The sequence below is a fragment of the Hemitrygon akajei genome, chromosome 11 (genome assembly GCF_048418815.1).
Source record: "Hemitrygon akajei chromosome 11, sHemAka1.3, whole genome shotgun sequence".
Lineage (NCBI taxonomy): Eukaryota > Metazoa > Chordata > Chondrichthyes > Myliobatiformes > Dasyatidae > Hemitrygon > Hemitrygon akajei.
Window position 1 is genome coordinate 88,718,724 of NC_133134.1, and position 27,875 is coordinate 88,746,598.

At 39.0% G+C, this 27,875-nt stretch overlaps 1 protein-coding gene and 1 long non-coding RNA gene across 5 annotated transcripts in view; one reads left to right on the forward strand and one right to left on the reverse strand.

Moving 5' to 3' along the window:
* LOC140735830 (uncharacterized) overlaps positions 1-22,414 on the forward strand; it is a 132,712-nt gene extending 110,298 nt beyond the window's left edge. For all 4 annotated transcript variants that reach the window (XR_012100819.1, XR_012100821.1, XR_012100820.1 and 1 more), the window contains 3 exons: positions 3,118-3,190; positions 3,709-3,819; positions 21,807-22,414. This is a non-coding gene — a long non-coding RNA (uncharacterized lncRNA). The remainder of the gene's footprint in view (positions 1-3,117; positions 3,191-3,708; positions 3,820-21,806) is intronic.
* rprd1b (regulation of nuclear pre-mRNA domain containing 1B) lies at positions 721-27,852 on the reverse strand. The gene is made up of 7 exons (XM_073061341.1): positions 27,592-27,852; positions 25,557-25,686; positions 24,624-24,757; positions 8,303-8,412; positions 5,160-5,286; positions 4,396-4,571; positions 721-3,548 (listed from the first exon to the last, which is right to left on the reverse strand). Exons 1-7 carry the CDS (start codon positions 27,740-27,742, stop codon positions 3,399-3,401), a joined length of 978 nt encoding a protein of 325 aa, XP_072917442.1. The 5' UTR covers positions 27,743-27,852; the 3' UTR covers positions 721-3,398.
* Positions 27,853-27,875: the final 23 nt, after the last annotated feature.

Genomic DNA, 27,875 nt, shown 5'->3' on the forward strand with positions numbered 1-27,875 from the left:
CTGGCAATGAGAGTGACCCCAAATGTCAAGCAGAAACCTAGCCTGTCCATGCACCTTTCCTACCTGTCCCTGCCCTGCCCCGACACTCCCCACTTTGTGGTCATATAGCGAGGCAGTTCCTGGGTCACGCAAGATTTCAATATTAAGCTTTTAATCGCCTAGGTTACATTTTAGGGTGCAGTTTAAATTTGTAGATGACCATATTGGAGTATTCCATCTCTTTTTCCTTTAATATGGAAGCCCAGGCAGATCAGTTAATCAAGCTAAAGGTTGAATTGCAAGGGCTGATCCACAACTTCTATTTAATATGGTGTTGTAGGAAAGATGGGATCTGCAAGAAAAGTTGCATTTCAGTTTTGGTCAAATTAAGTCCTTTTATGCTTTCAGATGCTCAGGTTATGCAAAATAATCATAATAAACTTTAAAAAAAATCATGGCTGCACAGTATACAAAGATTTTTGATTCAAGTTGTGTTTTCTTGCTAGAACTTTCATTTAAACAAATTGGTTGTTACTTGTTTACAACCAATGTGTACAACTCATTATGAATTATATCTACATTCCACTATACCTAGAGTAATACCTTCCAACTTTTACTAATTCTGGCTGGATGTGTTTTTCCCAATCAATCTAAGAATAGATGCCTCAAAATATGATGATTTATCCAAATGTTTTTTATATATTCAAAATTAACCCATTATACATTTGCTGGCAATTTGAGTTCTATTCAAAATTACTAGTTTTATTAAGGTTTCTTAAAATACATTCAAAGGTTTCTGGACATTTTCAAAGTGGAGAAATTTCCCACAAAATAAAGAAATAATCTTTTATTCCAGAACGCTCCATTTTGGAAAACTATGCATGGCTTTGACAAGGCATATTCTGAAGGGTGTTAAAGGTAACATTACATTTTGTGTTGTAGTCCATTGTATCTACATTATGACTCATTATTTGAAACAGAAATCACTAATAGCCGTTCAAAAAGATGTTGATCCCAACAAAGTACACTTGCTTCTGGAGGAAAAATATCTGATTCCCCTCAGAATATTGCATATTTACATGGAAATCAAACACCAAGATGCTCAAACTTTGTGTAAGAGTGCCAGTTTTTCCCCAAATATGAAAGCAGGAGTACAGGCCTGCCCAGAATAAACTGTGAAAATACTTTTGTCAGATCTTCCTAAAGAAAAAAAAATATCTTGCAAAGAACGTATCCTCAACATTGCCAAGAAAAATTTTCAAGTACGTATTTAATAGGTGTGCCAAATAATGGGATGCGTGTGTGATGCAGACAAACTTGTATATAAATTCTTGAAACAAATTTCAAATGCTAATTTTTTTAGTTATAGAAATTAGTAATTTTTGAAGAATACACTTTGAAAAGGCAATGGTGACCCTTGTACAGATTGCAGAGAAATAACAGAAAGGTATCAATCAAAGAAAACCAACAACTGACACTAACTAGATAGTCAAATCTTGAGTCAGTCTTTTTAAAATAAATGAATTACTCTGTGACACTGTGATATGCCAGTTCCAACTGTATGGCAAAGTGTAAATACAAAATTAGAAAACTTTTGTTCCTTTCTCAAATTAATTCAGATTACTCTATGACCTGCACTTCCCACTATGGCTGGTTAGAAATGCCTGTGATACCAATGATTCCAATTCCATGTGGTCAGAGGGCTATTAGTTATGACTGAGTACTTGTTGGGGGTGGGGGGGAAGAATGGAGGGCCCCATTCAGTTAAATCAATCTTTCCAAACCATGTAAACCCAATGATAATGCGTCAATTTTCCACGGGGAACTCAAAAGATTAGCATTTTAATACTTCACCTACTGAGAAACAACTGCTTTTCAAATCTCATCTAAAGAGCGAATACCATACTTTCCTTCTTAATACCTCTACCATCAACAGAAACCAATGTGAAGTGGACATGCCAAAGAAAATTTACTACAATGGCTGCTGAAACATTTTCTTTAAAAAAAACTTAAAATCTTTTCTCGAAATCCATGGCAGGGATGGTGGGGGGGGGGGGGGGGTCTTGAAATACACAAGTTTCTAACCACTGAATTCATTCAAAAGCTTGCACATTCATTGTGATAATAATGTTTCAATTAATTTGCTTCTCAGCTGATTTTTTTCTAAAGTATGTTTATAATTGAATTGTTAATGAAAGTAAAAATGGCGAATCACCTCGTACCTTTACACTGTAAAAGGCTGAACTTCAGTCACAATACTTCTAAACTGCAGCTTCAAAAATGTTTAAACTTGAAATAAGTAGTCTTTTGCTTGCATGACTAAAATGATTTCATTCAGGTGGATGGTTTAAAACAATGCTAGATTTAAAGGAAAAGCTATTCAGGCAATATTGATTTGGCTCCATACCATCAAATACCTGGAACATTAACACATGGTTATGCAATAGAGAGCTATAAACAGAGTAGACTTTACCGTAGGCCACATAGCTCTTAGAGAGAAAAAAGCTGAATTATGAGCCCACAGTACAAAACCAAACATAGCAGTCACACAGCTGGACAAATTGCTTCACGTCCAAACACTGTCACAGTGCACCAAAGATAAAGCAGTATTGTCAGACAGATTGGAAGCCCCAAAGTAATTCTTGTTCCATTCTGGAAGAGACACTTCCAACATTAAAAGGTCATTTTCTTTCGGATTTCCTTTCATTGTTTGATTAAATTGGGAAAGGGTTTGTGCTCTTACTACAAACTGGAAGGAACAGCTTTTATTAAGACATTTTTTCACCACAAGCCAAAAAGGCACCAGGACCAGCTACACTACTAATTGTTTATTCCAGTATATGTAACAGTCATGTTTAAAGTTTCCTTATTCTTGGAGAGACATGTAAAATTTTTTTAAAGATTTGGCTTAAAAGGGCAAGTTGATTGGTCAACCTGGAGAAATGCATATTTATCATGTCAAATTCAGTTGCAATTAATCTGTCAAACAGGAAATGCATACAAGCAGCCAGCAATAGTGCACTACCTTCATTGCCAACAATTTGCCTGCTTCCTGAATATTACAGCCTGAGAAAAACAGCATGTTCTGTACAATGGACTCACGAGCACAGCTAACATTGTTCATTTGATTCATATTAGGTGTCACTTGCCATCCTGGTTACGAGCTCCCATCATCCCTGGTCTAGGACTGAAGTGTGTTTGGAACCTGCAGGTGAATAGTGTTTATTTTCCTCTGTATGCTTCAATCTGTTGTAAGCCATTATGTTAGGGTTACTACAGCTCTAATGAAGTTTGCACACAGATGCTGTGCCTAAGTTTGGCCTTGCTGATTCACTCCCATCATTTATTCTAAGTCCACACCATCAAGAAGTCACACAGTGGAGGTATTGTGGTTTGACGCCTGAGAAATGGGTAGAGGTTCAGTCGCTGGAGAAAAGGTCACCAGCAGAAGGCAATGGTGCTAAACCACCAGTAACGTTGGGAAGCAACGATAGGTCCGGCAAATTCTGGATATGAGATTTCAGCTCTTTCCGAACTTGTGTTACTTGGGCCAGTTTCTGCTTGTATTCCTGCAAAAAAAACAAACAAACCAAAATTACTCAGTGGCCACTTTACTAGGTACACCTGCTCATTAATGCAAATATCTAACCAGCCAGAGGTCAGAATGACCAAGCAAGTTCAAGCTGACAGGAAGGCAACATTAAGTCAAATAATTATGTGTTCCAACAGAACAGCATCTCTGAATGTACATGTTGAACCCTGAAGTGGAACAGCAGAAGATCATGAACCTACAGAAATTCACTCAGTGGCCATGACATTAGGTACCTCCTGTACCCAAAGGTAAAAAACATTCTGTTTGGACTGTTAAATATTATCAATTGAAATGAATCAGCATTTCAATCTTTTGGATGAAGGCTAAAAAAGAATTGATCTATTACATTTGCAGGCAAGTACAAAAACGCTACCTGTTTAAGAGGCAACATTGCTGAACAGTAGTTCATAAAAATCTCCAGTTTTGAACAAGAGCAGCAGGTTATTTAAAGCTCAGATTAACCCTTTGGATTTTAATATAACAGGTTGATATTTAAAAACGAGATTCTGCAGATCTAATACATACAAAATATTGGAGGACTCAGCAGGTCAGGCAACACCTATGGAAATTAATAAACAGTCAATATTTCAGGCTGAGACCTTCATCAGGACTGGAAAGAAGGGGGATGAGAGGGTAGGGGAAGCTAAAATATGATAGGTGAAGGGGAAGGTAGAGGTGGAGAAAATAAAAGCTGATGAAGGAATCTTCTAAGAGAGGAGAGTGGACCATAGGAAAAGGGAAGGAAGAGCAGCACAAGGTGGAGGTGATAAGCAGGTGAGGAAATATTGTTCAAAGATTGATATTGTAGAGAAGGAGGTACCCACTGCTAGCTTTTTCTCTTTCTCTCCCAGGATCTCCTTCTGACTACTGATGTATTCAGTCAGCATTCTTGCCAGCTGCCTTCGGTCATCCAGTTCTGCTGCAAGTCGTCCATTGTATTCAGCTAACAGCAAACAAGCTTCATCAACTGTTTTTGATAGTCTTTCAGCAGCTGCTTTATCTAGTGTAAGAGACAGGTAAAATTAACACTGCAGCAAATTTCAGATTTAGAGTCAGGAAAAAAAAAACAATTTTTTTGCTGCCAAATGTTTTCAGCTGCTGAAATAAATAAAACTACTTGGAATTGTGGACAACACAATGCGTGATACCACATTAACAGTTTAAGTAGAACACAATATTCTCAAATTGTGTGCAAAGAACCAATGTGGTTAATCTAGGCTAAGTTACGTAATTATCATGTCAAAAATAAGGATAAAGTTCATACGCCTACATTCAACCTAAAAATGGCAACTACATAAGATCCAGTGAACTATTAATCTATATACTGTAATGGTTATTGTAAAATTTAGGCAATAAAAAGCAATCATAAAGAAACTAAGGCTAACATTCTGGTTCCTCCTACCAATTGTACCTGACAGACAATGACAAATGTGAATTTCCAGTTTGATTTTAATTTACACTTCTAACAATGTTACTCACTGACATAATGGCTAAGTTGCTTATTTTATGAATGATATAAATTAACCGTAATGGTTATTAAAGACATACCATCCAAACCAAGCTATGAATTATATCGCAAACTAATTACCTGCAATGTTCTCCAAGAGTGAAACATCTTGCACTTCTTGAGGTAATGATGCAATCTTCTGACGAACAGTTGCATCACCGGATGCTGCATTTTCCAAGTCTTGCAAAGCTTTAATCAGATTTTCAGTCTTTTTTTTAAAAACAAAAAAAAAGTACATTAAGAATATACTTGCTGGTGTAAACAAGAACAGTTAATGGAATGTACAATAATATTTACAGTTGCAAGAAAAACTTTGTGAACCCTTTGCAATTACCTGGTTTCCGCATTAATTAGTCATAAACTGTGGTCTGATCTTCATCTGTCACGATAGATATACACAATCTGCCTAAATTAATAACATAATTATACTTCTTCCTGTCAGAACTGAGTACACCATTTTAAAAAAATGTTAGTGATCCTCTGGGGTAATGCCTCCTACAAAAAGCTATCTGGAGTCAGGTGTTCAATCAGTGAGATGAGATTGGAGTATGGGTTGCAGAGATGCTCTGCCTAGGAAGCACGGTGGCATAATGGTTAGCACAACACTACAGTACGGGTGACCCAGTTTCATTTCCCACCAGGAGTTCCCGTAAGGAGTTTGTACGTTCCTCCATGAACGCATGGGGTTCCTCCCTCAGTCCAACAGATGGGCTGATTGATAGGTTAATAGGTCATTGTAAATTGTCCTGTGGTAAGGCTAGGATTAAATTTGTGGGATTGCTGGGTGGTGTAGCTTGAAGGGGCCAAAGGACCTACTCCACGCTGTGTCTCAACAAATAAGTGTATGAACGAATAAATAAATAGACAAAGTCAGGTTACTGACAGAGACCACTCTTCAAGAAAGATCTGTTGATGCACCATGCCTTAATCAGAACTACTTCCAGAGGACCTTAGAAGAATTGTAGATGGAAAATGCTGCAGAAACATTTCTAAAGTCCCAAGTATTCATCTGTAAGAGAAATTGTCTTACAATAGCAGAAAATTCAGCACTGCTACTATTCTCAATAGGCATGGGTTTCTTGCAAATATCACACTAACAGCACAATGTGCAATACTGAGGAGGTGAAAAAAAACCCAAGGCCAACAGCAAAAGGAATGCAGAAATCTCCAGAATTTGAAGTCTCTGTTCATGTGTCCACTACAAGAAAAACACTGAACAAGAATCAGAATCAGGTTTATTATCACCTGCATGTGTTGTGAAATTTGTTAACTTCACAGCAGCAGTTCAATGCAATGCATAATATAGAAGAAAAATCAATTACAGTATATGTATATTTAATAGGTTAAAAATTGGGCAAAACATAAATATACATTTAAAAAGTGATGTAGTGCTCACGGGTTCAATGTCCATTTAGGAATAGGATTGCAGAGGGGAAGAAGCTGTTTCTGAATCGCTGAGTGTGTGCCTTCAGGCCTCAGTACCTCCTACCTGACGGTAACAGTGAGACAAGGACATGCCCTGGGTGGTGGAAGTCCTTAATAAATGGATGCTGCCTTTCAGAGATACCACTCCTTGAAGATGTCCTGGGTACTCTGTAGGCCAGTACCCAACACAGGATGGAGCTGACTAAATTTACGACCCTCTGCAGCTTCTTGGTCCTGTGCAGTAGCCCCCTCCCCCATACCAGACAGTGATGCAGTCTGTCAGAATACTCTCCACAGTACATCTATAGAAGTTTTTGAGTCTTTTTGTTAACATACCAAATCTCTTCAAACTCCTAATGAACAAGAATGCTGTTCATGGAAGGACACCACTGCTCTCCAAAACAAAACATTGCTGCATGTCTCAAGTTTGCAAAAGACCACCTGGATGTTCGACAACACTTCTAGGATGATATTCTGTGGACAGATGAGACAAAAGTTGAACTTTTTGGCAGAAATGCAAAAATGCTTGGAGGAAAAAGGGCATTGCACACCAGTGCCAAAACTTCATCCCAACTGTGAAGCATGGTGGAGCAGCATCATGGTTTGGGACTGCTTTGCTGACTCAGGGCCTGGACAATTTGCAATCACTGAGGGAGCAATGTATTAAAAACTGTATCAAGGCATTTTACAGGAGAATGTCAGGGTAGCAGTCCATCACCTGAAGCTTAATTGAAGATGGATGATGCAACATGATAATGATTTGAAAGACAAGAGTAAATCACCAGAATGGTTTAAGAAGAAGAAAATTCATGTTTTGGAATGGCAAGTCAGAGTCTGGGCCTTAGGCCAATTGAAATGCTGTGACAAGACCTGAAGAGGGCCATTCATGCAAGGTATCCCAGAAATATTGATGAACTGAAACAGTTGGAGGAATGGTTCAAAATCCCTCACTGTTGTGCAAGTCTGATCAGCAGCTACAGCTAACATTTGATGGAGGTTATTGTTGTTAAAGGAGGTTCCACCAGTTATTAAGTACAAGGGCTCACATACTTTTTCCAGCCTGGACTATGAATGGTTAAACAATGTGTTCAATAAAGACATAAAAAGTACAATTGTTTGTGTTATTAGTTTAGGCAGATTGTGTTTGTCTTTTATTGTAACTTCGAAGATCAGACCATATTTTATTAGTAATTAATGCAGAAAACCAGGTAGTTGCAAAGGGTTCACAACTATACATGCAGAAGGTATAATTAAGGAAAAATTAAATGTGACATATTATTGAAATAATTATATAAATTAATTTGACATTATAAAAATAGATAGCCCATAGGAAGCTATTTGAACTGGATGAATGATTCAAGTTTTCTTTAAATACAGATGAAATATTGCAATTACACACATCAGTATGGGCAATTTGAAAATATTGAAATACAAGTGTGGATACTAGATATTTAGCCAATAAGTACATTGAACTTTTATTCTAGTAATAATAAGTTTCACAATTAATAGAAGAGAATCGTAAGCAGATGCTGAACATATACTGTTGTGTTTATCTAGCACAAGTTAGACAGGTAAACGAGGTAAAATTAATATTTCAAGCATGGGAAGGGCTGACATCGTATCTATAATAAATGCTTACAACATAACCTTTTTGTCCTCAATAGTAATACCCAACTTTACTGGCTATTGATATCCATTGACAATTAAATTACACTTGTGTAGCAAAGACAATAAACACACTGAAGTCTTCAGGACTTTTTAGCATCACATGTGATGACTCTTTGGCTTCAAAAACATACCAACATTGGACCTGCACCAGTGTCAATTGGGGAATAGTTGACTCTATAATCGTCATCTTCGTCATCTTCAACAACTGGATAACTGCGTTTCAGTGCTCTTTTCTCTTCACCTTTGAAAACAAGAGCTTTTGATGTTATAGTTCTGCAGACACAGTTAAACCAAAGTAGTATAGTAACTTGCTTAAATCTGGCTAAAGTGGAGCTATTTGTAGATGTTTTCTGGAACAAAACAATATTACAGCACATAAGTAACAAAAAATAGGTGAAATTATGCAGACCATTAAGTTTTGATAGCATCTAAAAGTTAAAAAAAATCAAAATTAGTATCACTGGCAATGTTTTTATTATTGTATAAAATAACAATGATAAATTATAGTAAGAAATATATTTTAAAAATTAAATTGTGCAAAATGAGCAAAAAAGAGAAAAATAGTGAGGTACTGTACATGGGTTCATTGTCCATTCGTAAATTTGATGGCAGAGGGGTAAGTGCTCTCCTGAAATGTTAAGCGCATGGCAATGAGAAGATGGCATGTACTGGTGATGGGAGTCTCTAATGATGGATGCCACCTTTCTGAGGCATTGCCTTTTGAAACCATACGATATAGAAGCAGAATTGGGCCATTTGACCCATCGAGTCTGCTCTGCCATTCAATCATGTCTAATCCTTTTATCCCCTCCTCAACCCCATTTCCCCAGCCTTCTGCCTGTAACCTTTGATGCCATGCCCAATCCAGAACCTATCAATCTCTGCCTTAAATACCCCCAACAATCTGGCCTCCACAGCTGCCTGTGGTAACAAATTCCACAGTCACCACCCTCTGGCTAAAGAAATTTCCCCACAGCCGTTCCTATCCTGAAGCAATGCCCTCTTCTCCTAGACTCCCACACCATGGGAAACATCCTTTCCACATCTACTCTGTCTAGGCATTTTAACATTTGAAAGGTTTCAATGAGATGCCCCTCATCCTTCCAAATTCCAGTGAGTACAGTGAGGCATCAAACACTCCCCATATGATAACCCTTTCATTCCCCGAATCATCCCTGTGAACCGACTTTGAACCCTCTCCAACGCCTGCACATCTCTTCTTAAATGAGGAGCCCAAAACTGTTCACAATACTCAAGATGTGGCCTCACCAGTGCCTTATAAAGCTTCAGCATCACATCCCTGCTCTTGTATTCTAGAAATGAATGGTAACATTGCATTTGCCTTCCTCACCACCAACTCATCCTAGAAGTTAACCTTTAGGGTGTTCTGTACTAGGACCCTCAAGTTCCTTTGCATCACAGTTTTGGATTTTCTCTGTTTACAAAATAGTCCTCACATTTACTTCTCTTAACAAAATGAATGACTATACATTTTCCAGCACAATTTTATTTTTCACTTTCTTGCCCATTCTCCTGTCCAAGTCCTTCTGCAGCCTACCAATTTCCTCAGTACCTGCCCTTCCATCAATGTTCAAATCATCTGCAAACTTGGCAACAAAGCCATCTATTCCATCATCTAAATAATAGATATACAGCATAAAAAGGGACCAACACTGACCCCTGCGGAACACCACTGGTCATTGGCAGCCAACCAGACAAGTATCCTTTCATTCTCACTCACTGCCTCCCATCAATCACCCAATGCTCTAACCATGTTAGCAATATTGTTCATAACCATGTTAGTTGAAGATGCTCTCTATGCTGGGGAGGCCAGTCCCCATGATGGAGCTGGCTGAGTTTACAACTTTTTCCAATCCCGTGCAGTGGCTCCTCCATATCAGATGGTGATGCAACCAATTAGAATGCTCTCCACAGTACATCTAAAGAAATTTGTGAGTGTATTTGATGACATACCAAGTCTCCTCAAAGTCCTAATGAACTTTAGCCACTTTCATACCTTCTTTGTAATTTCATCAGTATGCTGGGCCCAGGAAAGACCTTCAGAGATGTTGACAAGCAGGAACTTGGAACTGCTCACCCTTTTCACTGCTGATTCTTCGATAAGGTCTGGTGTGTGCTCCCTCAACTTCCCCTTCCTGAAGTCCGCAGTCAATTCCTTGGCCTTACTGACATTGAGTGCAAGGCTGTTATCACGATACTACCAGCTGACCCATCCCGCTCAAAGTTACAGATGTCATGGCTGTAGAGAGTAAAGCAGTGGGCTAAGCAGGCATCCTTGAGATGCGCCAGTGTTGACTGCCAGCAAGGAGGAGATGACATTTCTGATGCACACAATGATGTCCAGTGAGGAAGTCAAGAATCCAGTTGCAGAGGGAGGTACAAAGGCCTAGGTTTTAGAGTTTGTTGATTAGAACTGAGGGTATGATTGTGTTGAATGCTGAGTTGTAATCAATAAACAGCAGCCTGACATAGATATTGCAATTGTCCTGATGATGCAAGGCCAAGTGAAGAACCAGAGAGATTGCATCAGCTATATAGACCTGTTGTGATGACAAGCAAATTGCAGTGGGTCCAGGTCCTTGCTTCGACAGCAACAGATTTTGACCATAAACAACCTCTCAAAGCACTTAATCACAGTAAATGTGAGTATAACTGGACAGTTGAGACAGTGCACCCTGCTCTTGGGTGCCGGCATGATTCTTGCCCTTTTGAAGCAGGTGGAAATCACTGACAACAGCAGTGAGATTGAAGATGTCATTGAACAATCCTGTTGGTTGGCACAGGTTTTCAGAGCCCTACCAAATACAACGTCAGGGCCCGACTCCTTGCAATGTTCTGATGTTGCCTCCGAGACAGAGATCACAAGGTCACTGGATGCTGCAAGAATTTGCACAGGTGTAGTTTTACTCTGCCTTTTATGTACACTTTGAAAGGGATTGACCTTATCAGGGAGTGAAGCATCACAGGCATTCATAATGTTAGATTGTAGGAAGTAATGGTATGCAAACCCTGCCAGAGCTGATATACATCTGATTCCATCTCTAACATCAATCAAAATTGGGTTTTTTTTGGCTCTTAAAGCAGCGTTCTGTAGGTTGTACCCAGACTTCTTGTTTGGTTCTGAATCACTGGTCTTGAATGCCATAGACCTAGCCCTCAAGTCTCATGATTCAACCATGGCTTTTGGTTTGCGTATGTCAAAAGACAATACTCAGCCACACAGGTCTTGAAGTCAGTGACAAATTGTAGCATATTCATGCAGATTTGAAGAGGACTCCTTGAAGACTGTCCAATCCACTGACTTAAAGCAGTGCTATAAGTACTCCTCTGCCTCCTTTTCTTGGTCCTCACCACTGCTACTGGAGTCTTTAGTCTCCGCCTACAATTCCGGAGTACAAGTACAGCTAGGTGATCGGATTTCCCAAAGCATGGTAAGCATTCTTGATGGTGGTATAACAGTAATAAAGTGTGTTGTCAAAAAAATTGGAATGCAAAAAAATATTCCCTACTTATAGTTCAACTCAAATTGTGCGATTTGTAATTACAGAAATTTTGGGAAAGCAGTTATTTCTGGAAATGTTAGTTAATAACTTACTGTTAAGGCCCAGCTAGATTTGGAAGTGAGAAAACAAGAGAAAATCTGCAGATGCTGCAAATCCAAGCAGCATACAAAAAAGGGAGTGTGGAATATTTCTTTTAGCTTTTGCAATATATTGGGTGACAAGTCAATACAGTAATAATTATATTTTGTCAGAGGTGCAGTGGTTTGGATAATACATTACAGTAGTATGGAAAAAAATTCCCATGGCACAATTTGATTAGTTGGATACTGGTGAACACCTGTTGCACAAACAGCAGTGGCAAAACAAATAATCTGCAAACTGTTGTGTACCATTTATGAGATGACAGAAAACGGCAGAGGAACCCAGCAAGGCCATTTAAGATGGTCAATCACTTCTTACTTTAGTTTCTTGTTTCTCATCTTGACAGAATGACAACCAGACCAGCTGACAAACAACTATACGAGACAGCAGCTGAGGCATTTGGGAAAAGGTTGAAGTATGGAAATGACAGATGAGCAGCAATCACAAGAAGAGCTATTCTAGGGAATTCTATGATCAAAGTAAGAGTGAGTGCGGAAAGAACACGAGTGAAATGGGGCAAAAGAAAAAGTGAAAACATCCAAGGGAGCACCCCATTTCTTCTGGCCTGCAAGGAGTTCCAGGAAAGGAACCCTCCTGGTGACCTGATAGCTCCTAATTGTCACTCCGCTCTTCAAGAAGGGAAGACGGCTGGAGAAAAGAAATCAAAGGCCAGTTAGCCCGACATCAGTGGTTGAGAAAATGTTGGAAGTCGATAATTAAGGATGTTGTTTTGGGATACTTGGAGGCACAGGATAAAATAGACCAAAGTCAGCGTGGCTTCCTCAAGGGAAAAAATTTGCCTGACAAATCTGTTACAATTCTTCGACTAAATAACAAACAGGATAGACAAAGAAGAATCGGTGCATGTTGTGTATTTGCATTTTCTGAAGGCCTTTGAAAAGGTGCTGTACATGAGACAGCCTAACAAGAGCCCATGGTATTATAGGAAAAAGACTAGCATGGATAGAGCATTGGCTGATTGGCAAAAGGGAAATAGTGAGAACAAAGGAAGCCTTTTTTGATTGGCTGCTGGTGTCTAGTGGTGTTCTGCAGGAGCCAGTGTTGGAACACTTCTTTTTACATTATATGTGAATCATTTAGATGATGGAATTGATGGTTTTATGGCCTAGTTTGTGGACAATATGAAAACAGGTAGAGGTGCAGGTAGTGTTGAAGAAGCAGGGAGGCTGTAGAAGGACTTTGACAGAATAGGAGAATGGGCAAAGAAGTGGCAAATAGAATAGTGTTGGGAAGTGTAGGTATGCACGGGAGGAGAAATAAAAGCATAAACTATTTTCAAAATTGGGAGAAAATTCAAAAATTTAAGGTGCAAAGGAACTTGGGAGTCCTTCTGCAGGTTGAGTCTGTGGTGAGTAAAGCAAATGCGATGCTAGCCATCATTTTAAGAGGCCAAGTGTAAAAGCCAGGATGTAATGCTGAGGCTTTACAAGGCCCAGTGAGGCCTCACAGAGTGTTGAGAGCCGTTTTCGCTCCTTATTCAAGAAAGGATTTGTTGACATTGGAGAAGGTTCAGAGGTTCACAAGAATGACTCTAGGAATGAATGGCTTATTATATGAGGAGTGGTTGATGGCTCTGGGCTTTTACTCACTAGAATTTAGAAGAATGAGGGGGGGATCTCATTGAAACATATCAGAATTTGAAAAAGGCCTAGACAGTGAATATAGTAGGGAAACCTAGGACCAGAGGGCTTAGACTCAGAATAGAGGGACTTCCATTTAGAACAGAGTTAGGAGGAATTTCTTTAGCCAGGTGGTGCATCTGTAGAATTTGTTGCCATATGCAGCTTTGAGGCCAGGTCATTGGGTATATGCAAGGCAAAGGTTGACAGGTCAGGTTCTTGATTTGTCAGTGCGTGAAGAGTTACGGGGAGAAGGCAGAAGAATGGGCTTAAGAGGGAAATGGATCAGTCATGATCAAATGGCAGAGCAGACTCAATAGACCGAATGGCCTAATTCTGTTCCTATATCTTATGCTCCAATTTCTTTTCAGTGTTGTGCTTCCCAATCCATAGGAGTTCATGCAACTGTCAAACTGAAATGAAGCTCACAAATGCCCAGTGAAAAGCACTGTATGTGACATATTGACAATTCTAATAAATACATGAAAGAATGATATGAAGATGCTTGGTAAAAACGCCATAATGGTTGAGGTCATGATAGACTGGTGCAGTCTTTTCATTATGTTTAACCCCAGCCCACCTACCCTGAACAGGGTGCTTATAATTTTAGCTCAAGACACTACCTCTCCATTACACTTACAATATTCTTTCCTTTTCCAGTATTGGCAATATTTTCCTCAAATTTGTCATGTTTTTGTAATTGGTCATTGTATTGGTCAGCTCGCTTTTGATATGTGAATAATGCAAATTAATGTAAATATCTAATCAGCCAATCATGTGGCAGCAACTCAATGCATAAAAGCATGCAGACAACATCCAGAGGTTCAACTGATGTTCAGACCCAAACATACGAATGGGGAAGAAATCTATCTAAGTGACTTTGACTGTAGAATGATGATTGGTGCAAGGCGAAATGTTTCGAGTAACGCAGAAACTGCTGATCTACTGGGATTTTCACGCACAAGTGAGTACAGAAGTTGGGATGTAATGTTAAAATTGTACAAGGCATTGGTAAGGCCAAATTTGGAATATTGTGTACAGTTCTGGTCACCGAATTATAGGAAAGATATCAATAAATTAGAGAGAGTGCAGAGACGATTTACTAGGATGTTACCTGGGTTTCAGCACTTAAGTTACAGAGAAAGGTTGAACAAGTTAGGTCTCTATTCATTGGAGCGTAGAAGGTTGAGGGGGGATTTGATCGAGGTATTTAAAATGTTGAGAGGGATAGATAGAGTTGACGTGAATAGGCTGTTTCCATTGAGAGTAGGGGAGATTCAAACGAGAGGACATGATCTGAGAGTTAGGGGGCAAAAGTTTAAGGGAAACACGAGGGGGTATTTCTTTACTCAGAGAGTGATAGCTGTGTGGAATGAGCTTCCTGTAGAAGTAGTAGAGGCCAGTTCAGTTGTGTCATTTAAGGTAAACTTGGATAGGTATATGGACAGGAAAGGAGTGGAGGGTTATGGGCTGTGTGCGGGTAGGTGGGACTAGGTGAGATTAAGAGTTCGGCACAGACTAGGAGGGCCGGAATGGCCTGTTTCCGTGCTGTGATTGTTATATGGTTATAAGTCTCTAGTGTTTACAGAGAATGCTGTGAAAAACAAAATAACCAAACATCCAGTAAACAGTGGTTCTGTGGGTGAAAACTTCTTGTTAATGAGGGAGATCAGATAGATAGATAGATAGATAGATACTTTATTCATCCCTATGGGGAAATTCAACATTTTTTCCAATGTCCCATACACTTATTGTAGCAAAACTAATTACAAACAATACTTAACTCAGTAAAAATATGATATGCATCTAAAATCACCCTCTCAAAAAGCATTAATAATAGCTTTTAAAAAGTTCTTATGTAGTTTACTTAAATACATTGAGTCCTAACCCCGGCACTTTAACATATCTTACTCCTGGCGGTTGAATTGTAAAGCCGAATGGCATTGGGGAGTATTGATCTCTTCATCCTGTCTGAGGAGCATTGCATCGATAGCAACCTGTCGCTGAAACTGCTTCTTTGTCTCTGGATGGTGCTATGTAGAGGATGTTCAGGGTTTTCCATAATTGACCGTAGCCTACTCAGCGCCCTTCGCTCTGCTACTGATGTTATACTCTCCAGTACTTTGCCCACGACAGCGCCCGCCTTCCTTACCAGCTTATTAAGACGTGAGGCGTCCCTCTTCTTAATGCTGCCTCCCCAACACGCCACCACAAGGAGGGCGCTCTCCACAACTGACCTACAGAACATCTTCAGCATCTCACTACAAACATTGAATGACGCCAACCTTCTAAGGAAGTACAGTCGACTCTGTGCCTTCCTGCACAAGGCATCTGTGTTGGCAGTCCAGTCTAGCTTCTCGTCTAACTGTACTCCCAGATACTTGTAGGTCTTAACCTGCTCCACACATTCTCCATTAATGATCACTGGCTCCATATGAGGCCTAGATCTCCTAAAGTCCACCACCATCTCCTTGGTCTTGGTGATATTGAGACGCAGGTAGTTTGAGTTGCACCATATCACAAAGTCCTGTATCAGTTTCCTATACTCTTCCTCCTGTCCATTCCTGACACACCCCACTATGGCCGTGTCATCAGCGGACTTCTGCACACGGCAGGACTCCGAGTTATATTGGAAGTCTGATGTGTACAGGGTGAACAGGACCGGAGAGAGCACGGTCCCCTGCGACGCTCCTGTGCTGCTGACCACCGTGTCAGACCTACAGTCTCCGAACCGCACATACTGAGGTCTATCTGTCAAGTAGTCCACTATCCAATCCACCATGTGAGAGTCTACTCCCATCTCCGTTAGTTTGATGCTTCAAACTTACAGGAAGGTAACAGTAACTCAAATAACCAAGTGCTACAAGTGGTGTGCAGAAGAGCGTCTCTGAAAGCATAGCATGCCAAATCTTGAGTGATGGGCTACAGTAGCAGAAGAACATGAACATACACTCTGTGGCCACTTTATAAGGTACAAGAGGTACATAATAAAGTGGCCACTGTGTACATCTAGATTAACTGAGGTACTACTGCATTTTCCTTCTCTGAAGGAACTTGCGTCACCCCAAATGTATTTATGTCCCTTGATTTCAATGCCATTGCAATACCTTCTTGAACTAATTTCATTGTTTTAGTTAGCTTCATATTAACTATAAAGTAATTGATAAACAGAAGGGCCTTTACATGACTATAAGTTTGAAAGGTGCCATATGAATACAACTATTTTCTTCTTACAGCCCCTGCAATAACATCTAGGTTCTTGCATTTCTACAGATTCTCACCACAGCTAACAAATTGTAATGAAGCTTAATTACAAAAATACATGAAGTGAAATGTACCTTTCTCAAGCCTAACCACCAACCACGAGGATGATTCCTGGAATGCAGGGACTAACATATGAGGAGCGTTTGTCAGCTCTTGGATTGTATTCATTACAGTATAGAAGAATGAGAGAGGATCTCATAGAAACATTTCAAATGTTGAAAGGGTTGGACAGAGTAGATGTGGAAAGGCTGTTTCCCTTGGTGGGCGAGTCCAGGACAAGAGGTCACAGTCTTAGAATTAGAGGGTACCCATTTAAAACAGAGATGAGGAGAAATTTTTTTAGCTAGAGGGTCGTGGATTTATGGAATTCGTTGCCACATACAGCTGTGGAGGCCCAATCATTGAGGGTTTTTAAGGAGGAGATTGACAGGTATCTAATTAGTCAGGGTATCAAGGGATATGGGAAAAAAGCTGGAATTGGAACTAGACGGGAGAATAGTTTAGCTCATGGTGGAGTGGCGGAGCAGACTTGATGGGCCGAATGGCCTACTTCTGCTCCTTTGTCTTGTGATCTTGTGAACCAAGTTCTAATCTCCTGAGCCACACCTATTAGTTTCCACATGGTCATAACCAACTTTACGTAAAACATACCATCATCCCCTCAGTACTAATCAACAAATTTCAAACTCCGAGCTCGGTATCGCCCTCTGCTACTGCATCATTGATATGGTCATCAAGAGAGCAGTCAGTGCCACTGTTCCACTACTTACATTCATAATGTCACTAAACACAGCTCAAATGCCATAACTTCACCAATGATCTTACTACTGTTGGCAAAATCTCAGATGGCAATGAGGCACACAGATGCGAGTTAGCTGATTAGTGTCACAACAGCAACCTTGAACTCAACATCAGCAAGACTAAAGACTTGACTGTTGGCTTCAGGAACACTCAGACTTTAGGACTGTGGAAAACACTCAAGTCTTCATTGAGGGGTCAGCCATGGAAAGAGTGAGCAGCTTCAAGTTCCTGGGCTCACACGTCAATGCAGTCATGAAGAGAGTGCCTATACTTTATAGGAGTTTGAGGAGATTTGGCATGTCACCAAAGACAAACAAATTTCTACTGATATATCCTAGAGAGCACTCTGACTAGTTACATCACTACCTACTCCGGAGGCTCCAATACACAAGATCGAAAGAGAATGCAGAGGGGTGCAGATTCAGCCAACTCCCATTACAGGCATAATCCTCCCCAACATCCAAGAAATCTTTAAAAGGTGGTGCCTCAATAAGGCAGCATTTGTCATGAAGGACTATTAACATCTGGGACATGTCCTTTTCTGATTATTACCATCACGAGTTACAGGAGTCTGAAGACCCACACTCAATGTTTTATGAACAGCTCATCCCCTCTGCCAGATTTCTGAGCTGCCCACAGGCCCAAAAACACTACTGTTTTGCTTTTGCACTGTATATTTTTTCTTGCACTGTACAGCTGCCACAAAATTACAAACTTCATGACATATGTTAGTGACAATAAAGCTGATTCTGATTCAGACTTGCAGAAGACAGATAACAGCCACAAGGCATTACTACTTATGTGAAGCCGATTAATGATTGTGGAGTTAAAATGCTCTTGGGCATTTTACCCAATGAACAGCTCTCGCGGAAGACACAAATGAAAACCAACATCTATTGGTTTAAGAAATATAGGGGGAAAAAAAAGAGATGTAATGGTATTCAGCATTCCTAGCAGTTGTCATTAAGTAATATTTTGATACCAGGAATTTAAGTATTCCATACAACCAGAATACTTTGACATAAGCAATGTATGTTGGCCAATTCTGTTTAGAATTAATTGCCAGATTCCCAGTCAAAAAAGCTGAAAGCAGACTATAAAAGAATTTTAAATTACCACCAGCTGTGAAGTATTTGATAAATTTCACATCAATACAAGTGCAATTTATGGCTCAATATGGCTGTGTATATTTATTGAGAAATATGACTAAATTTCATTACATTTAGCCTAGTCAATAGTTTCAAATTTCAAAACTCTGAACAAGTACTAAAAAGATCAAGTGGTAGAAATGCTTCTGTGTAGTGGGAAGAATGGAAAAGTAAAACTGATCATTTTTGATTATAGCCTTAACAAAGGCTATAATAGTCTTTCTCTCTGTTCCCTCTCCAAAAATTTTCCCCAATTCCACTGAATTATTATTGTTACAGATTAAAAATATGGTTTTAAATGTTAGATCCCACAATTTTGACATAAATAATTAACCCTGAATCACAGACAAAGGTCTGAGGATTTCCCACCTGATAAGACAGAGAAAACAAAATTTGCATTCCACAACATCCAAAGCAGAAGAAAAGAATCAGTGCGGAACATAACTTAGGATGAGACATTCTTTCTGGTTATACAATTGTACCGTATACAATTCCCTATTTTAATCGCTAAAATTGTGATTTTTTTTTTGCATTAATGGTTAACATCCTAAGATAGATAGATAGATAGATAGATACTTTATTCATCCCCATGGGGAAATTCAACTTTTTTTTTTCCAATGTCCCATACACTTGTTGTAGCAAAACTAATTACATACAATACTTAACTCAGTAAAAAATATGATATGCATCTAAATCACTATCTCAAAAAGCATTAATAATAGCTTTTAAAAAGTTCTTAAGTCCTGGCGGTTGAATTGTAAAGCCTAATGGCATTGGGGAGTATTGATCTCTTCATCCTGTCTGAGGAGCATTGCATCGATAGTAACCTGTCGCTGAAACTGCTTCTCTGTCTCTGGATGGTGCTATGTAGAGGATGTTCAGAGTTTTCCATAATTGACCGTAGCCTACTCAGCGCCCTTCGCTCAGCTACCGATGTTAAACTCTCCAGCACTTTGCCCACGACAGAGCCCGCCTTCCTTACCAGCTTATTAAGACGTGAGGCGTCCCTCTTCTTAATGCTTCCTCCCCAACACGCCACCACAAAGAAGAGGGCGCTCTCCACAACTGACCTATAGAACATCTTCAGCATCTCACTACAGACATTGAATGACGCCAACCTTCTAAGGAAGTACAGTCGACTCTGTGCCTTCCTGCACAAGGCATCTGTGTTGGCAGTCCAGTCTAGCTTCTCGTCTAACTGTACTCCCAGATACTTGTAGGTCTTAACCTGCTCCACACATTCTCCATTAATGATCACTGGCTCCATATGAGGCCTAGATCTCCTAAAGTCCACCACCATCTCCTTGGTCTTGGTGATATTGAGACCTAGCTCCTAAGTGAATCCTAGCTCCAATTCCTTTGTTTTCAAAATAAATTGGAACTCTAATTACAGCTTGGGCAATTCATCTGGAGTTTATACTAAGTGACCTGAACTGTAAAATTGTGTTGACAGCAAAACTGAATGTCTGAACTAAGCATAATAATTGTTATTGTCAGTGACTTTTTCTTCCAGAGTTCTGCAGTGTTCTCCAGCTCAATTTTCAGAAAGTAGTGCTCCAAGTTGAAGTTTAATCATTAATAAATTCATCATAAAAGGCCAGACAGTTATACATTATTGAATGTTGTAGGAACCTTTAGTGTACAAAACTATAATTACTGCTTATAAATTACATCTCCTGGCCAGAAAATTTATGTACAAATTTTTATTACAGCAAAAATATTTGAAGTCGAATGTACTTCAAAACTATTTGTTTTACATGATTCACTTTATACATGATTCACTTTAATCTTGTTTTCAAATATATGCACTAGTACACAAGACATAGAAGCAGAATTAGGTCATTTGACCCATAAAATCTGCAACACCATTTCATCATGGCTGATCCAATTTTCCTCTCAGCTCTAGTGTTCTGCCTTTTTTCCATATCCCTTCATGCCCGGATCAATCAAGAACCCATCTGCCTTACATATATACACACATATAAAGACTTGGTCTTCACACCTGCCTGTGGCAAAGAATTCCACAGATTCACCACATTCTGGACAAAGAAATACTGCCTCAGCTTTCTGAAAGGACAGCTCTCTATACTGAGGCTCTGTCCTCTGACCTTAAGACTCCCATCATAGGAAACATCCTCTCCACATCCATTCTACCAAGGCCTTTCACCATTTAAAAGGGCTCATTCTTCTGAATTCCAGCGAATACAGGCCCAGAGCCATTAAACGCTCTTCATGTGACAAGCCATTCAATCCTGCAATCATTTTCATGAACCTCCTTTGAACCCTCTCCAGTTTCATCACATCCTAAAATAAGGAGCCCAAAATATCTCACAATACTCCAAGTGAGACCTCATCAGTGCTTTATAAAGTCTCAACATTACATCCTTGTTTTTATAGTCCTCTTGAAATTAACCCTAACATGGCATTTGCCTTCCTCACCAGACTCAGGGAATCCTGCAGAAGGACTCCTGAGTCCCTTTGTGCTTCGATTTATTTTGGATTTTCTCTCCATTTAGAAAAGTTAACCCTTTCATTTCATTTCCTCTACCAAAGTGCATGACCATACACTTCCTGACACTGTATTCCATCTGCCATTTCTTTGCCCATTCTCTTAACCCGTCCTTCTGTAGCTTCTCCATTTCCTCACAAATAACCTGCTCCTCCACCAATCTTCATATCATTTGCATACTTTGCAACACAGCCACCAATTCCATCATCCAAATCATTGACATAGAACAGAAAAGAATCAGACTCAACACAGACCCCTGTGCATCATTAGTCACTGGCAATCAACCAGAAAAGGCTCCCTTTATTCCCAGTCTTTGAACGATGAACAGACTCACTGAGTCAGTGATGCCAAATGACATTTCCACTCTTCCCAAACCTACTTGCTCTCCCATTGTCAACATACAAATAATTCAGGTTATGAACAGTTTTCAGGAATGGACCACATGATAAACTGAAGACTACATTTATCTGATACTGAATGACATTGAACATTTTGGCACATGGAAAATCTGTGGCAGATTTTCCATATTTTTAAAAGTACTGGTGGTGTTTAAATTATAGCAAGCACTACTGTTACAATTTACTAATTTCTGTATTGTCTCTTCACAGGTTTTCCCAAACTCCTTGCTGTAATTTGTCAAGAGGAAACTAAAAACAACAAACTGAATATCTAAATTAGATGCTTAGAGATCCTCCTATATATTTTGCTTTGAGTTATCATAGATCTGACTCACAAATTATGGGTACGTACACACACACACACTTTTCCTGTCACAAAAAAAAGGCCACTATTGAAGGTCTGCAAAAAGAGACAATTGGCTACACGCATATTTTAATATTAACCAATAACGTTAAAGTGATGAATTCAGTGAAATAATCATCTGATATGGGAGGCAAGCAGAGAAAGCAAATACACTACCTAGCTCAGCTACGTTTGCAATTATTATGATGTGTTTTAATTCCTCCAAAAAGAAATCTAACAGGGCAGTGATATTACATGGCCAAGATACTTCCCTAAAAGTGCAAGTGTCACATGTAATATTTGTTATTCACCTTTAGTACAAAATCCTGTAACATTTCTATGAAAAATATCTTATCTTACTGCTGAAGATTAACACCTTTGTTGTATCAAAATAATTCTAAAGAACACATCAAAACTATGATTAAATTTTACTGTCAAATTTTAGCTCACTTTTGCTGAACACCATTTTCTTGATTCTTTTCCCCAAAATAGTCTCAAATCTCATTAGCTGTAAATATTTTTTAAGCTTTAATAGTTTTCAAAGGGGATTCAAGAAAACAACTAAACATTTGTGAAACAATTAAAGCCAAATGCTTTAACAAGAACATTTCTCCTCCCTTGTAGCAGGAACTTTAAAACCTACTTCATTTATTGTCTTGTTAATACAGTATCAATTCAATCTTCCTATTACCTTTCTCTTTATAGCTTAATGTTACTATGAACCACTAGGATAAAAATTCACCTACAAATTCTTTCAAATGCTTATTTACAATACATCAGTGATTAATTCAGTGTTTTTTTTTCCCAGCCTTACCTGGTAACTACCTGTATCTGTGATTTTCAAAGGATACAATGAATAACTTGTCAAGCAGTATGCAGTTTTATTGGCTCTACCCAGTCTTAACTTCAAGTATAACTTAATTAAAATTTGTGACAACCAGAGAAGGGCAGAATAAACTGATGTTTAAAATATGTTTTCACCATACTTTAATGATACATCTCAAAAACTAATATTTCTAAAGCAAGAGCCGTTTGATTGTGCTTTTAGTTCCCAAAGTCAATGTTGGAGAGCTTTGTAATATTCACCCAAAATTTCTTACAGCTTCACCATTATTTCCTGTGGCTCATAACAAAGATATTTTTTTAAAAAAATAACAATTAACTTCATTTGTCAAATGTACATTAAAACACAGTGTATTTATGCCTACTTACAGAGCCAATATAACATGTGCACAACTGTACATATTTGGAATGTGGGAGGAAACCAGAGTACTTGGTCGAAACCCATGCAGTAGGGGAGAATGTATAAATGGGAATCTAACTGCAAGCAATGATCACTGGTGCAGTAAAGCAATTGTAACTACTGTATCACACTGTTTCGGTAATTGCCTAACTTACACAAAGGTGCAAATGTTGCTGACATCAACCTACTTACTGTTCAAAACCAACTGTCAAAAGAATCCATTACTATTCTCCCTTCCTTACAATTGCTCAAATCCACTTGTGTGCAAACCAAGACCATACCAGTAACTAATGTCCAATTTGATCTGAATTCAATTTACATGATTAAATTTGTGTGCTGTGCAAGAGGATCCATCCCTATTCATTCTTCGTTACCACAATACTGCATAAGGTATTTTCCTTACTTTGGTAAACATTTCATCTTGGCTCAATTATCTTTAATGAAATCAGTGCAGACAACTTTTCTGTATGCAAGGTATAAACTGTGCCATTCCTTCTACGGCACAGAGTTATGAGCTATGTTCTAGAAATTTTCCAATTCCATTGTGACTCTACCATTTAAGATACCTCTTATGATTTGACTCCACATTTTCCTTTTAAAAGGATACACATCCTTTTAAAAGTGAAAACACATTCAGACCGTTACTTGCTAACCACAAAGCCACATACGTGGAGGCAAAGTTTGAGACTACTGGAATAGCTGACCCTCCAGTAGTCTCAAACTTTGCAATAATGAATACACTGAATTTGATACCTGCTACTGATTAAATGCCCCAACAGCATGCGTCTTAAATTTCCTCTGACAACTAAATCCAGCTCCTGGCCTTCACACATGATTAGCTTCTAAGCATGGCAGAACCATTTCTACTGACAGGAGAATGGGCAAAGGCCGGTAACTGACGCCTTAAAATCAGTTGCTTTGAGCAGATGGGGCTAATCACCTGTGTTTTGCGGCTCATCTAGAAGGAAAAGGAAAACTCTGATCTCAAACCTATGCGGCCTTGTGGCTATACCCATTCGTGGGGAAGCTCTGGGAATAAACCCCGAGGGAAAATCTGGAGCTGGAGCCGCTAAGGCAGTCCTACGTTGAGTTGAACACCCACTGGTAACTCCTGTGACACTGCTGATACCAAACCGTATGGGTCCCTGCCATCTCTTTGAATTCATTAGCTGCAAACAGAGGGGGAGCCTGCTGCACAGGCAAGAGCTTGTGCTCCTTATCATTCTGCCCTGGCTTGCATTACTTGTAAACAGCTAGGGCACAACAGCTATGGTTGACATCAACCAATGGAGGGCCTCAAGGTGTCAGCTCAAAGCAATGCCAGTGAACTTTTTTTTTTAAATAGTTTATTGCAACCAAGTACCTGTGATGCAAAGATATGATTGAGATTATAGCATGCAAAGTTACCACAAGGTTGGATTTCAGTTTATTATGTGCATACCTACTGAAACTGGACTGCTGGACTCATCCACGGTCAACTTAAGCTGCTGAATAAAATCAACATCGTACACAATTCTTTCTTGCCATATGTTCAGGACTCGTTCCATTTGCTTCTTACAGCTCTGTTCAGATTCTCTGGGAGAAGAAAGATTGATCAACAAAAACACCAGTAACAACATCATTTTGAAGAATGTGACAATATTGTGGTACTTGATAAAGTAGTTCAGCATTAAAAGATACTTAGTGTAGAGAAATTAGCAGGATATAATAAAGCCCATAATGAATATAACTATTTTTGCAAAGATAGGTTTAGTATGTTTATCCCTTCAGAAAACCATTCTTCTGATGAAAATACAAAAAATTAAATAAGACTGTCTGCCCTACACCATGTTAGACATAATACAAAACAATAACAGAAAAAATGCTGGAGGAACTCAGCAGGTCAGGCAGTATCTATGGAGAGGAATACAGTCCAGCTTATTCCTCTCATTCATCAGGATGGATGAAGGACTTCCACCAGAAACTGCCTATTCCTTTCCATAGGTGCTGCGTTCCTCCAGCATTTTGTGTGTTACTCAGGATTTCAAGCATCTGTAGAATCTCGTGTTGAAACAGTAACACAACAAATAAATATATATCAGACATCAGTGCTTTTGATCATGAACTGCACTCAAAATGCCACACTACTTTTTTCTGAAAGAAGCACTGAAAAGTCCTTACTGCCTTGGTTATTTACAGCAGACCCATACAAAGCCCTGCCCGAGGAAGTAGATCCAATCCTAACAAAGTCTAGTCTGTGGAAGTTGATATGCTGTATGTCATTGGATGGGCTTGTACTCCAGATGCACCTTTCTAACTTTGATCAGTAGCAAGGAATACACTCAATGACCCAATGACATCAATTCTTTTAGGTTTAGGTTAAAAAAAAACATACCTGGCAACATGTGAAAATGCATCCACAAGAACTCCTTCAAAGGCCTTGGTGAATTCAGGACCTTTTCTCTTACTGTTCTGAATGACATCATTAGCCAGATAAATGAACGTCAGTTTCCTGCTCGGTTTAGCTAGATGTGGTTTAACAAAATCACCATCAGTGATAACACAATCATTGAAGGTAGCATAACTGTACTTCTAGTAACTTACCGTATTTTGTTTTACATACATATATATATATATATATATACACACAAATTTAGAATACAAGATGACCGTGTTCTTAAAGCCTGCCCCACCATTTAATAAAATCTTAGCAGATCTGATTGTAACCCAATTCCTGTTTACCTATGGTAACCTTGCTGGTCAAAGATAACATGCCTTAAAAACACTCAAACACTATTCAGTCAAGGCACTTTTAGGAAGAGGGAGGGTTCTAAACATGAGTCTCGGAGAATTAAAAAAATTCTCTCGTCTACTCATTAATTTAAAACAATGACACCCAAGTTCTAAATTATTCCACGAGAGGAAACATCAACTTCACATTCATCTTGTCAACTTACTTCAGTTTCAATCATTTAAAAATTTAGATTTGTTCCAAATTGTAGTCAACCCACTTAAGGCAGCAACTATTATTGATAGTATCTGAATCCACAATTAATGGTATCCTTTGTCAGTTGATTCTGTAGGTAACAGCCTCACGTTTATTATTCTTTAATATGGTGATATTTTGTCAGAAGCCCAAAATACTTGACTGAGAAAGCATGCCTGAAAATAAACTTTGCAGATATTAAAAAGTTTTGATCACACAGTATATGAGCTGAGATACAATTCGATCTTAAGTAGTTTGTGTCCTTAAATCTGTTTTAACAACTGCCAGCAAATTTAAAACAATTGTGCCAGTCCATTAATAGAAATGCTGGAACTATATCTATTTTAAATAGACATTGTAATTCAAAATCAGAATAGTGCTTAGTTTTAGCACAGAGCAATAAGTTACAAAGACCAGCTGATCGTAGTCAAATAGAATAGATAGAAATCCAAGATGTTATTCTGCATAATTTGCTCTCTAGCCTACTCCCATCCTCCACAAATATCACTTTCTATCTCCTTATCTTTTGAATGCAAAACATCAATTTCATACATTTGAATAGAAAGACAAGACCAAAATAAATTGACTACCAAACAATAAAAGTAAAAAGTCAAATTGAAAAATCAATCACAAGCAGAAAAAAAAACTATAAGATAAAGCAAACTATCACAAGTAATACAATGTATTGATATTCTTGCAGTTTGGTTATTAAAATATTACTTATTTCCAACAGTTTGAAAAATATTCAACTTCACATAAATGTTGTAGAATAACACTGGACTAACACTGGCAGCATTAAAATAATAATTGGACTATAAGATATAAGAGTACATTAGACAACCATACAAACATTTCTGAAATTGACTCCTATTGTAGCTTGACTACAAATCCAGGAATAAATGTTTTAACAGTTTACTATCAAATACAAATATCAGCACTTTAATACACATCAATCTACTTTTTCCAAGAAGTCAGAAAATTATGGAGTCAAGTTTTTTCTACAGCGATTTACTACGAAATCATAACTGACAATCCACAATATGACTGAGAGAACATCACAGGCGGTGTGTATCACATTATTTCATGTAAGCAGTAAGTAAAATATGCCTCTGCAATATGTAAAAGCAGAAATAAAGTCACTCGAATGACCTGAACACCTCAATTTCTCCCTACAACCCCTTCTGATCACTCATCTAAAGCATTAATTGCGTTCTCCCTCACTGATGCTGCCTGACCGTTGTAAGGCACCTACTCACTTGCTCACTTTACAGATGCCCAGCATTCATAAAAGTTTGCTTCTCTCCCAATTCCCACAGAAACAGGTAATGTTGTTCTAACTGTGGGAGCTTACTTTGTCAGATCCGTACACCAACTTTACTAGCTGCACTGATAGCGAGGAAGGAGGGCGGAGAGGCGGGGTTACTGTGACCGGAGACCCGCTCACCTATTTTCAGTTCTCGGTGCCAGACATGCACGATAATACCGGCGTGCTTCCGATGGTGGATCAGCCAGAGCGACAGGGTTTGCACGCTCTGCTGCGAGTTGCTCAACTCGGCGAGTTTCTTCTCCAACGCGCTTTCCGAGAAGGAGGACATCTCCTTGCAGCGGATAGAGAGGAGGAGGGATACTCACTCCCCGCACTTAACTCCCCGCCTGGTGAAATGGCGGCGTGACCTCTCACCCCACCCCGGGAGGTCAGAGGGTGCCGCCGCCAGGATCAGATCACGT